Source organism: Schistocerca piceifrons, chromosome 11 (assembly GCF_021461385.2).
Source record: "Schistocerca piceifrons isolate TAMUIC-IGC-003096 chromosome 11, iqSchPice1.1, whole genome shotgun sequence".
NCBI classification, from domain to species: domain Eukaryota; kingdom Metazoa; phylum Arthropoda; class Insecta; order Orthoptera; family Acrididae; genus Schistocerca; species Schistocerca piceifrons.
The window spans coordinates 95,420,900-95,433,496 of NC_060148.1; the positions used below are offsets into that span (position 1 = coordinate 95,420,900).

The 12,597-nt window shown below is 39.9% G+C and overlaps 1 protein-coding gene across 1 annotated transcript in view; it reads left to right on the forward strand.

Moving 5' to 3' along the window:
• The window catches only part of LOC124719922 (inhibitor of growth protein 5-like), a 43,229-nt gene extending 36,099 nt beyond the window's left edge, over nucleotides 1-7,130 (forward strand). Inside the window, exons 4-5 of the mRNA XM_047245119.1 lie at nucleotides 432-772; nucleotides 4,803-7,130. Coding sequence (XP_047101075.1) covers nucleotides 432-772; nucleotides 4,803-4,904 — 443 coding nt within the window. The 3' untranslated portion in view covers nucleotides 4,905-7,130. The remainder of the gene's footprint in view (nucleotides 1-431; nucleotides 773-4,802) is intronic.
• Nucleotides 7,131-12,597: the final 5,467 nt, after the last annotated feature.

Genomic DNA, 12,597 nt, shown 5'->3' on the forward strand with positions numbered 1-12,597 from the left:
CAAGTCTATAGATTACCCTTTCCACAACATTTTCTATGTGATGGTTCCAGTTTAAGTTGTTCTTAATTTTCAACCCTAGGTATTTAGTTTAATTGATGATCTTTAAACTTGTGTGTTTTATTGTGTAACAAAAATTTAATGTATTCTTTTTAGTATTCATTTGGAGGACACCACACTTTGCACTTGTAACTATTTGCACACAAAATTCAAATGATGACTTTCAGGTAGCACCTCATCTTGCTGTAAACATATGCCTAGTCCAGTCTGAACACTTCTCAACTGGCACAAACTTACAGTATTGAACACCGCTTTCTTTCAGCAACCATATATACGTTTCAGTGGAGAAATAACACAGCCAACCAGTTTGACACAAACTGTTGGTGAAATTTCAACTGTCTCAGTTGCCCTAACCGTGTACCTTGTTTCGACAGAAGGCCGGAAGAAGCTGAGGGACAAGGAGCGCAGCAAGAAGCGTGGCGGTGTATCCTCAGAAGACGACGGCGGGTCCAGCACGGTCAAGTCGTCCCGTAAGAAGCAGAAGAAGGGCGGAGGTGGCGGTGCGGGCGGCGGTGCCGGGAGCGGAGGAGGGTCAGGGGGTGCGGGCAGCGGCGACAGCGGGGATTTGGGTGGCGGTGCGGCAGTGGCGGCAGCATTGGCGGGCATCGCACACCCGTCTGACGTGCTGGACATGCCGGTGGATCCCAATGAGCCCACCTACTGCCTCTGCCACCAGGTCTCGTATGGTGAGATGATCGGCTGCGACAACCCCGATGTGAGTACCGCTTCAGCTTTCGCGTCGTGTGCCGGCTGGGTATTCGGACCTGAAACCTCTCGCCTTTCTCGGGGTGCCCCACTACCGATGTCACATACTTTGCTGACCGATTTGAATTTTCAATTATTGTGTTAGATTCTGCGCAAGTGACACTATCAGTCTAGTGTGCTCTTCAGATTAAATCCGTGTCCTTCATTTTACCATGTAGTCCAATTTAAAGTAGCAGGTACTAGACAGGTAGTGGGCTGACCGTTTCAGCCAACACTACACCAATGGCATTTTTATACTACTGGCATGAGAGATCTCACTGTGTTGACACTTCTGTTGTGCAAAGCATTTTGCTTGCCAGTTCTCAAGTAGGAAATTTGTTAAGGCATGGGAATTTGCCCTTTAAAAAATAAATGCATCTCCAGTCCCAAATGAAATTAATTTGACTTGCTAGAGACCCATAGAGTTCTATACCATATGTGAATTTCATAATTTTTGGAATAGATTGAAAAAATCAGCCAACCAGTTGTATATAAAGGTCTATTATTCCTTGACCATGGTTTCAATGTTTGTATAAATATCTTCTTCAGAAGGGATCACGTGATGTAGTAAGGCCAATACTTCCGGAGAAGATATTTTTACAAATATCAAAACCATGGTCAAGGGAAAATAAACCTCAATTTGCAACTGGTTGGCTTTTTTTCCTGTCTATTCTGAATTACACAATTGCTGTTTCACAGCCATTTTTAAGACTTTTCATAATTTTCATTTGATTTTTTTGTGGAATATAGACTTCAGACTTCACAGTTACTATGACCCGGATTTTTTTTTTCCTTTTTTTGGGGGGGGGGGGGGGATAACAACAAATAACTAGATGATCCCCGTTGCTGAGTGAGCTATCTCAGTAACCAAAAAGGAAAAAGTACTTAAATGAGCTCAGTTGTTTCCGAAATATGATGTGTCAATGATCAAAAGCGTCCTGGGTCCCAGATTTGAACAACGTCATTGCTTAAATTTTGAATAAAAATCGTCAGCAATGGCGGGCAAACACTTCCGGCACAAGAAATCACTCTTGTTCTGCCAATGGCCTCTTTGAAAAGGGCGGAGGAGCTGACATAGCAGCAGGACACACCCTTTCCCTCCCAGTGGGAAACTGTCCCTAAAAGGCGGAATAATCAGCAGTGATCGATGGTATGAGACTGCAGAAGGCAGTGGGAACCACTGCTTTACAGATACATAATGTGTATCCACAGGACTTGTGGCCAGTAATTGAAAAAGTGTCACAGTGATCTCTCCACTACAGAAGATTCTGGATTAGTCTCCTAATGAGGTCTTAAAGAGGGGACTGCCGAAAGGATGGTGTCCAAGAGAAGAATATTGAACAACCAACAAAAGATTAACATTCTAAGAGTCAGGGTGTGGAATGTTGGAGATTTGAGTGTGGTAGGGAAGCTAGAAAGTCTGGAAAGGGGAATGTGAAGGCCCATTGAAGATATAGTCAAGTTCAGAAAAGTGAAATGGGTAGGAATGAGGATTTCTGGTCAGACAAATGTAGGGTAATATCAGCAGCAGCATTCACAACTCTCACACACATGATCACTGTCTCTTGCTGCTGAGGCTGGACTGTGACCAACTGCACGTGATTGGAGAAGAAATCAGAGTGGTGGGCATAAGGAGGTGGCTGGGGTGGTGTTGGGAAGGGCTTGTGGGAGCATTCAGAGACATTGTTGGGACAGGGTAGGGCAGCTAGGTGCTGTCGGGAGGGTTAGGTGGGAGAGGGAAAGGGGAAAAAAGAGATAGAAGAGGATGGGAAAGAAACTGTGTGTGCATTGGTGCAGAGAAGGTTGTGTAGTATTGGGGCCGGAGCAGGGTGAAGGACAGTGACTAAGCTAGATTGAGGCCAGGGGAGTTAAGAGAATGTAGGACATCTTGCAATCAGAAAAGCTGGTGTTGCTAGGAAGTATCCAGATGGTGCAGGCTGCGGAGCAGTCATTGAAGTGAAGAACATTGTGTTGGGCAGCATATTCAGCAACTGGGTGATCCTGCGCTCTCTTGGACACAATTTGGTGTTGGCCATTCATGCAGACAGGCAGCTTGTCAGCTGTTGTGCCCACGTATAATGCTGCACAGAGGTTGCAGCTTAGCTTGTGGATGATATGACTGGTTTCACAGGTAGCCCTGCCTTTGATGGAATAGGTGATGCTTGTGACCGGACTGGAGTATGTAGTGGTGGGAGGATGTCAGGGACAGGTCTTGCATCTAGGTCTATTACAGGGATATGAGCCATGTGTTGGGGCAGTGGGAGAATAAAGATGGATGAGGATATTGTGTGGGTTCAGTAGCCAGCGGAATACCACTGCGAGAGGGGTGGGAAGAATAGTGGGTAGAATAAGCACTTTACTGTCCCCCACTATCCCTCACCCCCGCCCCCCCCCCCCCCCAAAACTCCTCCTTACCTCACCCACACAGATTGCTTTTCCCATCATGCACAGTTGCTCACAGTCCAGCCTCGGCAGCCAGAGGCAGTGGTCATGTGAGTGTGCGAGTTGTGGTGTGTGTGTGTGTGTGTGTGTGTGTGTGTGTGTGTGTGTGTGTGTGTGTGTGTGTGTTTGTTCGTGTTCCTCCAAGAATTGGGGTCACCTTCAGAGAGCTTCTGCACAATCGCCAACTTCTACGGATGATAATGAAGAATTTGCCTTATTCAGCAATCGGAAAGTGCAATAACAGACACTTGACTGCACACGGAATGCTGTGGGGATTGTGAGATTGAAGCTCTCAATGCTATCACATGATGTGATGGGCTGAGGGACTCCAGTGCTTCTCATTGTTGTACTCGCGGTTTGTCTGAATGTGATGACCCGTGTAAGAATTGATTTCCAGTCCAGAACGTGGACCAACGGGATTGCGTTGAAGCGATTTCGAAAGAAGAGCTGGGTTGCGTGACACAGCATCTGTTCAAAAAGTAGGCTCCTCAGTGTTCAGACGCATGATATTGACTGACCTGGAAGAGGACAACACTTCAGAACTGCACCTGTCGAATAAGGCCACTCCTGCCCCGCTGTGACTGCTGCAGCTTGAATGGTGCCCGTGTTAAAGAAGGAAATTACATTGACAATATAAGGAATAGATTACTACTCACTGGTGAGTAGTAATCTGTCTTTTTCTTATGTTGTTGATATACCAAGGAAGCTACATTGGCGCACCTGGACAATGGGGAGAATGGGGAGGTGCACTTACCTGATATGATTTTCAAAACTGTGTTAAACAAAACATTAAGTATGTACCTACGGTATTAAAAATAAATATAAAAAATTCTGGAATGAGATTTTCACTCTGCAGCAGAGTGTGCCCTGATATAAAACTTCCTGGCAGATTAAAACTGTGTGCCCGACCCAGACTCGAACTCAGGACCTTTGCCTTTCGCGGGCAACTGCTCCACCATCTGTGCTACCGAAGCACGACTCACGCCCAGTCCTCACAGCTTTACTTCTGCCAGTATCTTTCCGGGCGTGAGTCGTGCTTCGGTAGCTCAGATGGTAGAGCAGTTGCCCGCGAAAGGCAAAGGTCCCGAGTTCGAGTCTCTGTCGGGCACACAGTTTTAATCTGCCAGGAAGTTTCATAAAAAATTCTGCTTTATAAAGGGGATTTTATTGCATTTTGAAATTGGGAAGTTATATTGCTACACCCAGTGTTATTTGAGTGCTATGTAGACAAAAACTTGTGTGCTGCATGAAACAAGTCTTACGACTGAAAACCACAACTATGACAACATTACGTATTGCATCCAGCTATATTCTTGTAATTTCAATTTCTTTTTTCTTTTGGTAAAAACTCAGTTTCATGTAAGCCAGATTAAATTCCATGTAATTGCATTTTTGTTTTCACTGATGTTGCACTTGCTACTTTCAGAACATACACTTCCAGGGAGAGCTGAAGAAAAAATGTGATGTCATTAATTTAAATATATCCCTAATTTTTGCACTGTTTGTTATTGCAGTAGCCCTTGTTCACTATTCTAGTAAATGTGTCTGTGTGCTTGCAGTGTCCGATAGAGTGGTTCCACTTTGCGTGCGTGGGTCTGGTGACAAAACCAAAGGGCAAGTGGTTCTGTCCAAAATGCACAGCAGACCGCAAGAAGAAATGAGCAGAGTGGAATGCGGTGGAGTCTGGACGCCCAGGTGTATACGTTTCTGGCAGCAGAAATCTGTCTGTGTTCACTCAGCAGTGTGGAACAGTTGCTTAGAATGGTCAGTTATCTTCATCTTCTACAATCACTGTGTGAATTACTCATAAATTGTGGTACTTCATAATGACAAAACATATTAGAGGATTGCAAGGGACAGCACACACTTACAGATTCTCACTAAGTTCGTCTTTGTCACAGAAGAAAGGTAACGTCACAAGAATAAATGTCATTAAGAATTCAGTTAAAAGGAAATTTTGGTTCTTATTATTTTAAACGAAGGAAACATGACAGAATCACAATACTGTTTATATTTTACAATATATATGTTCCTTATTACTCTAGCAAGAAAAATTTTGTCAGTTCAAGGCCCATCACATCTTCAGTGTTTTATACAATTATAGAAATTATTCTATGGGGAGGGTTGTGTGGGTGAAGATTGTCCTCACTTCGGTTGGGAATCTGCCTATGGTTATTAGAGTGAGTGCCACACCTCTGTTGTATCAGCTGTGGATCTTTGAGTTCTGAAGTCCAGCTGCTTCTATGTTAGTGTTTACAGATATAAAAACAATGTGAAGGTCGCAGCTGCAAAAAAGTGCGTTGAATTGTCTGAGGCTGTAAAATGTAAACTCTGATGTCATCTGGTACCAAAGTTTTGGAGTTTTATCAAAACTGTTAAAATTTCCTGCCCCACAGTAATGTTTTGAGCATTTAACACAGCTGTGGAATAGCCTCAAAAGTCCTGAGCCGTGGGTTGCTGTGGCAAATTAGTCACATGTTCTCATCAAAATGAGTGTAAGATATGAGCCGGAGCCATCTTTATATTAATTCTTCACATTTCATCTGCAAACAATTCAACCACTAACTCCAATTTTTCTGTAATAAGAACTTTCATCACTAAACTAAGGAACAGTATTATTTAGTGGGAATTTGTGTGTATATCCGAAGGAAAATGCGCTTAAGAAAAATGTAAAACTCTGGGAGGATAGAATGGCTGGTAGTGCTTAAATTCCCTTTCAGCAGTTCTGTCTCCTATGGATTTATATGAGTTGTAGACACTGTGGATGACTTTCCTGCAATCTTTCACTATGGGACATCACAGTTTGAAATTAATTTTGTGGCTTGTGTGTTCACCCCCAGGAGGCAGAAGTGAAGGATGATTAATTTATTTGAAGAAAGAGTTTGACACTAGTGAGGGAATATAGGAGCTTCAAAAGAATGTCCACAGTGAACATTGTATCTACAAAGATTTTCAAAGACTAACTGACAGGAATTGTCATAATTTGTTAACATTGCCATTCTTATTGGAAAATTTTAGGGTATGTTAAGACTAGGAATTTTAAATTATTACAGCTGATGGTGGAATGATATATATCATAAAATTTACTCTGCAGTGCATGTTGTGAAAAACTGAGATGGTGTGAAGTGTATCAGGTGGAGAAATATTTTTTTGTTCAGACCACACATCTGGCTACAATGGCAAAGTTTAGACAAAGTGCACATTTAGGTGCCTGATGATGTTTATGAAAGAAATGTGTTACATATTATAGATATTCTAATCCATGAATAAGGTTTAAAGAACAAAATTGTCAATTTTTATGCAACTGTGGATAACTTTTTAATCTGTTTTTCTCTTCCACATCCTCCTGTTATTTTTTTCCTCTTCTTTTTTAAGTAACTGAAAAGTATTATGTTATTTGTTTATATTTTTATATTGCATATATGTATGTAAGTGTATATACAACATAATTTAATGTGTTCTTTTGACAATTAACTGCATAGATTTTTTAACACATAGATCTGTATTTATAAAAAAAATTTAGTGTATGCTCAGTTTTAGATATTCTATGTCAAACTCCTTATGAATCCCTTCCTGTTTAAAATATTTTTATGGCAATATACTCTGGGTTAATCGGCTTTAATGACTAAGATTCCACTTCAAGTGTGGTTCCTGCTATCTTCTTTGGCTTACAGAATTAAGGTCAACATGATAAGATTAGTTTGTTTGCATGTTGAATACTTTAAATAACTGTATTTGTGATATAACATTCAGATATCCTTTGATGTGTTTCATATTGTGTCAGTAATGATTGCAAATGATCAAATTGTTGTTAAGTATAAGCCTCTGTGTTTCACTTAGCATACACAGTTCTGTACTAGAACCTGTTGTAAAGTATTATGTCAAAAGAACATTAAATTACATTTTCGTATATGGCTGCTACATTTCTTTTATCTTTTAAGCTCACTACACCTCACCCCATTTGCACACAGTTGCTTAGTAGTAATCTACATACATTGTATGCAGGGAATGTAAATGATCGGAATGAGATGACAAGGTGGGCCCGAAATATTTCCTATTTCAAAGGCTGGAATTCAGACGTAAAACATGAATCCTTCTGTCTCTCAAAGGAGGAGGAGAAAGCTGCCAAAGTTTCCATGGGCAGTAACTGTATCCATTGGAACAGGAAAAAAAAAAATCTAAATAAAATATAATTATGTTTGGAAAGGTTCTCTCTTCCACTACAGAAATAGTTACAAAATGTGGGTATAGACAAGTTATTTGATTCGATAGTGAGCTTGCAAACTTTGCACTTCCCAAGCCATCTTAACTGTGTGTGACACAGTGTTTTTGTTGTTACTGCCACCTCGCCCACCCCCCTCTCCTTTTCCAGTCCCAAATAGCCTGCAGGAAGAATGATTGTTGATAAGCCCCCATGTGAGCTCGAATCTCTGTAAGTATACCTTCATGGTCTGTTTGTGAGATATATGTAGGAGGAAGTGATACATTGGTTGAGTATTCTGTGAACCTACACTTGCAGAATTTTAAAGTAAACTGCACCATTTTGGAGAAAGCTTCTTTTATAGCACCTGCCACTGGTGTGCCTGATCATCTATGTGACATTTCCACACTAACAAATGAACCTCTGACAAAATGTATTTTATCTTCTTTTGATGCTCTCTGTTTCCTCTATCAGTTCTTTCTGGTATGGGTGTCAGACCAAAGAGATTTTTGTAACCTATCTCCTGGAGAGTCTTCCAATGACTCTCTGTCTGGCATCTGCCTTTTGTATGTTTAGTTTTATGGGGTCGTTCCACTTTGGATTGCTGCAATTGCACACTCCTATATATGTAGTGGATGTGACTGATGTCAGTGATTGATTGGAACAAGAATGAGTCTTTCCACCTATTTGCAAGGGGACTTTGAAAAGTAAGTTACAAATTATTATGGCAGACCAAGTAACTTTCATTGAATGCTGAACTACATTCAGAGGTGACACAGATACATGACACTACTTTTCAACATAGTCGTGAAGTCTTTGTAAACATTGGTTGGAACATTCTACCTACTCTCAGTTCCTTGCTGATCGGTTGCGGATCCATTCAAGAATCACTGATGGTGTAACTGACTGATGGATGATACGATATCTAACCGAAAGAATGCAGAATGTTGTGCTTAGTAACTCAACCAACGTAATCAGCAGAGATTCCTCTGAATGGTGAGAAATCGCATAGGGAGTTTCCCAAGGCTCACTCTCAGCTCCCTCATTGTTTGTTATACAGCTAAACCATTTTCTGTGTAATATACAAGCAGAATTAGTTCCTTTTGCGGATGAAACTAGTATTGTAATTGATGCAAACATAAATACAGCAACAGGAGAAATAGTAAACAATCTTCTTAAGTGTCATTGGTTTTCTACAAATGATCTTACCTTCAATTTTTATTCAGTTCTGCATATCTAGGGTACAGCAATAAGTCTAACATATGGTGAGGAATTAATGAATATGGTGGAAAGTTCAAAAATTGTAGGTTTCCAAATTGAGAATTTAAACCGGGAAAAGCATATTTTAGAACTCCTAAAACAACTTAGTTTAGTCACATTTGGAATTTTTGCAAATCCACTTGGAATCATTACAAACCCTGGGGAGAGACAAATCAGTAAGTTGAAATATTTTGCATATTTTCCTTCAATAATGTCGTATGGAATAATAATTGGAGTAACTCGCCTTTTTTAAAAAGCCTTAATTGCCCAAAAATGTGGTGATGCTCAGCCATGATCATATTGTAAATAACTGGTTAAGGAATTTGGCATTCTGACTACTACTATATTATTCCCTAATGAAGATTGTTGTAAATAATACACTGCAGTTCAAGAGGAACAACGATGTATATAATTACAATATCAGAATGACATTCATTACTCCAAATTAAAAGGATTGCACAATGCTGCAACAAAAAAATTTGATCATTTATCAGTGATATAAAATGTCTGAACAAACAGTACAGTAAAATTTGAAAACTGGAAAAGTTTCACTTGACAACTCCATCTATTATGTAGACGTATTTCTGTTATTGTAGTGTGTAAAAGTTGGTGGATAGGACTTACTAACTCACATCTTTATATTTAATAATAATAATAAAAATAAAACTTATAAATGTTCAACAAGTAGCCGTATTTACAGATTAATTTGTGATGTGAAATGTAAAATGACGCATTCCACCTCATTATGATCTAAAAGGGAAGTTATCCATGGATCAAGACTCATGGGACGAGGCAGGTAACACTGACGTCCATGCAAACGGTATATCCCACATCAGGAGAGACAGTGCCGTAGGCACACACCACAAGCTGGTTGACGTGATTTTGTGCTCTCCATCGGTGGTTGTGGATATATTTGGCTTGCAAACCATACAGTTTGTTCACCAAAATAGATGTATATAACGGGGTAGTTTGCGTTGTTGCCCTGGATGATGATTTACACAAATATTTTGTGAGGATTTGTAAGTGGTGATTCCTTGAGGTACGGCAATATGCGAACACGAGAAGTAAGTTTAAACAGTTTTATTAACAAAGACGGATTATAAAACATGCACGCTACGTGCACCCTTCATCACTATGTCTGACATCCTAATTACGGTCGTATCGAAAGGCTCCATGGTGAGCTAAGAAAAGAGACATATTCGCACCCGAGGCCACGCTAGTTAATACGGTGGCCAGTGGCGCACTTGGCTGCATCGCACTCTGCCCGGACACACGTGTACTGACCAAGCAAATTGTGAGTGTTCCAGATAGGCCGGCTGGCGAGTGCGTGTTACGTACCATACGGCTGCGTGCAACCCGTAGACCCTTACATCACTCTCCCCAGAGAAAAAGAGCGATGACCTCTGGGGCGTTATGAACCTATTTCGCCATTTTTTGCCTCAGAAGGCATTGCAACATATATTTAATTTGCAGACACAGTAACGTTCGGTACAGAGAAGCGTGCCTTCAAGAAGACAGTTTCATACATGACAAATGCTGTTGACAAAAGACAAATTAATAAAAGACAATACTGACAATCAAGTATGCACCAACATTACTGGATGAATCAAAGGACTTAATTTTATTTGCTGCTTCAATGAAGCTTAACTCATTATTGGAAGAAATCAAATTTTCATAAATATCCTTAATTAAATTATTGTCTGCAGAAAAACTGGATAAGGAATGCTTTCCTTACGTTAATATGTATGAATCACTGTAATAAACAGATAACATTCTCATTAATATCAAATGTCCAGTTGCATGAAATGAAATGTAGTGGCATTCAAGATTAATCCACTATTATTCAATTTGAGTGTAAAGGGTAGCTCAGGTGTACACAATTTTTACATGTAAATCTGACATCAAGGGTGGAGTTAAATGAGAAAATTATACCTTCAGAACATCTTTGAAGACATGGATGATAAAGATGCGTTAAAATTCTAGGGCAATTGTCTCTTGGGGGATGATTCGTAAACAATTCTTTGTCACAGCTGTACACTCTACTGTCTAAGAATACTGCCTATTCAGGGCAAATTAACTTATGACTACATTTACACACACGCAAATCATTTTCATTTAGGAACACAAAATATCTTTGATCCTTGCTGATCAGTAGATAATCATTCAGTACATACTTTACATGAATACTTGCCTGTCTCCATTTCATGGGGTAAGTATAAATCTTATACATTTCAAAAATATGCTTCGATCTAGCAATGGGAATAGAAACAATAACAGTTAATTCATCTTCAATCATTAAAGAGTGTGTGCTGGTTAACTTGTTGTAAGCATATAAACTGTAAGAGTTAACAGCGTAAATCATATTTTAGGTTGTATCTAGCTTTCGTCCAATTGATAGGCTCTGTAAAAATTGTCCTGGATGTAGTAGTACACTGCTCAATCACTTGAACTACTTTCTAAGGCTGTTCTTAAGTTAAGGGCATCAATTCTAGCATTTGATAAGCTATCAGTAATCCTTAACAAAAGAGTGTTTAAATCTAAGTGTGTACTCACAGCATTTAAACCTTGGAATAGTTCTTGGATATTTGCTTTCGTTTCATTACGAGTTATGTGGAAATGTGAGATAAATTGCTTTACAATCTGTTCAATGAAAACTGTTTGGTTAGTAATAGTTCTTTGCATTCTTTAATATGATAATTCCATTAGAGAGGTTAGTTGAATCTGTACTGGACTGTTGTTCAAGAGCTAATATTTTGCCTTTAACTTCAAGTAGATCTCAACTAGTTAAAGTACCAAATACAGTACGAAGGATACTCCCTCCAGAATCAAATCGGGCACGTTTACGCCTAATTAAAGTTTTGTGTGACAAAAGTTTTAAAAAACAGTAAGTTTCTTGCTCATAATTAGCAAATGTAGACTCTACCTGCATTTTGGCTGTGATCCAGTTATTACACCAAGATGTACCCATTTCCAAAATTGTATCATTACCCTTAAAAGAACAAATTAGATCAATTTGCTTCTTGACAAAATTGAACTGTTGCTGGATTACACTCAAATTGTACTTGAGGACAAGTTTTGCATTACTTGTTGAAACTACCATGTCTGATCATGGTTCAAACAAAACACCTGTACTCTGTGGTACTATTACTACAGCATTAGTAGAATACGCTATCATAGCAAACATTTAGAATAAAAATGAACATGGTTATATATAAAAACAAAGATGAGGTGACTTACTGAACGAAAGCGCTGGCAGGTCGATAGACACACAAACAAACACAAACATACACACAAAATTCAAGCTTTCGCAACAAACTGTTGCCTCCTCAGGAAAGAGGGAAGGAGGGGGGAAGACGAAAGGAAGTGGGTTTTAAGGGAGAGGGTAAGGAGTCATTCCAATCCCGGGAGCGGAAAGACTTACCTTAGGGGGAAAAAAGGACAGGTATACACTCGCACACACGCACATATCCATCCACACATACAGACACAAGCAGATATGGTTAGTTAGTTCTAAATACTAGAGTTAACAATGACCATAAAATAAATAAGTTTTTTGTGGTAACCTGTGGAATAAAAGGTTTAGTTTAACTTGTGCACTCGTGTAATAGCTTCAATACAAAATTTTCACAACACATGGCTGAAATAAACACACACATTGCTCTCACACACACTACACACGTTTACACACATTGTAGAGGTGTCTGGAACAGGATCGCTCGGAACGTGGCGATGCCTCGCCCTCGAAGTCTGGACTGCGACCTCGCGATTCTCACTTCCTGGGTTTGAGAACAGCAGGTCTGCCTCTCGGTTGGTCCTCATCGTCTTGCGATACTACAGGAAATCTACCCAGAAATGGCTTTACATGATTGACATGAACAACAATTAAACGAAAG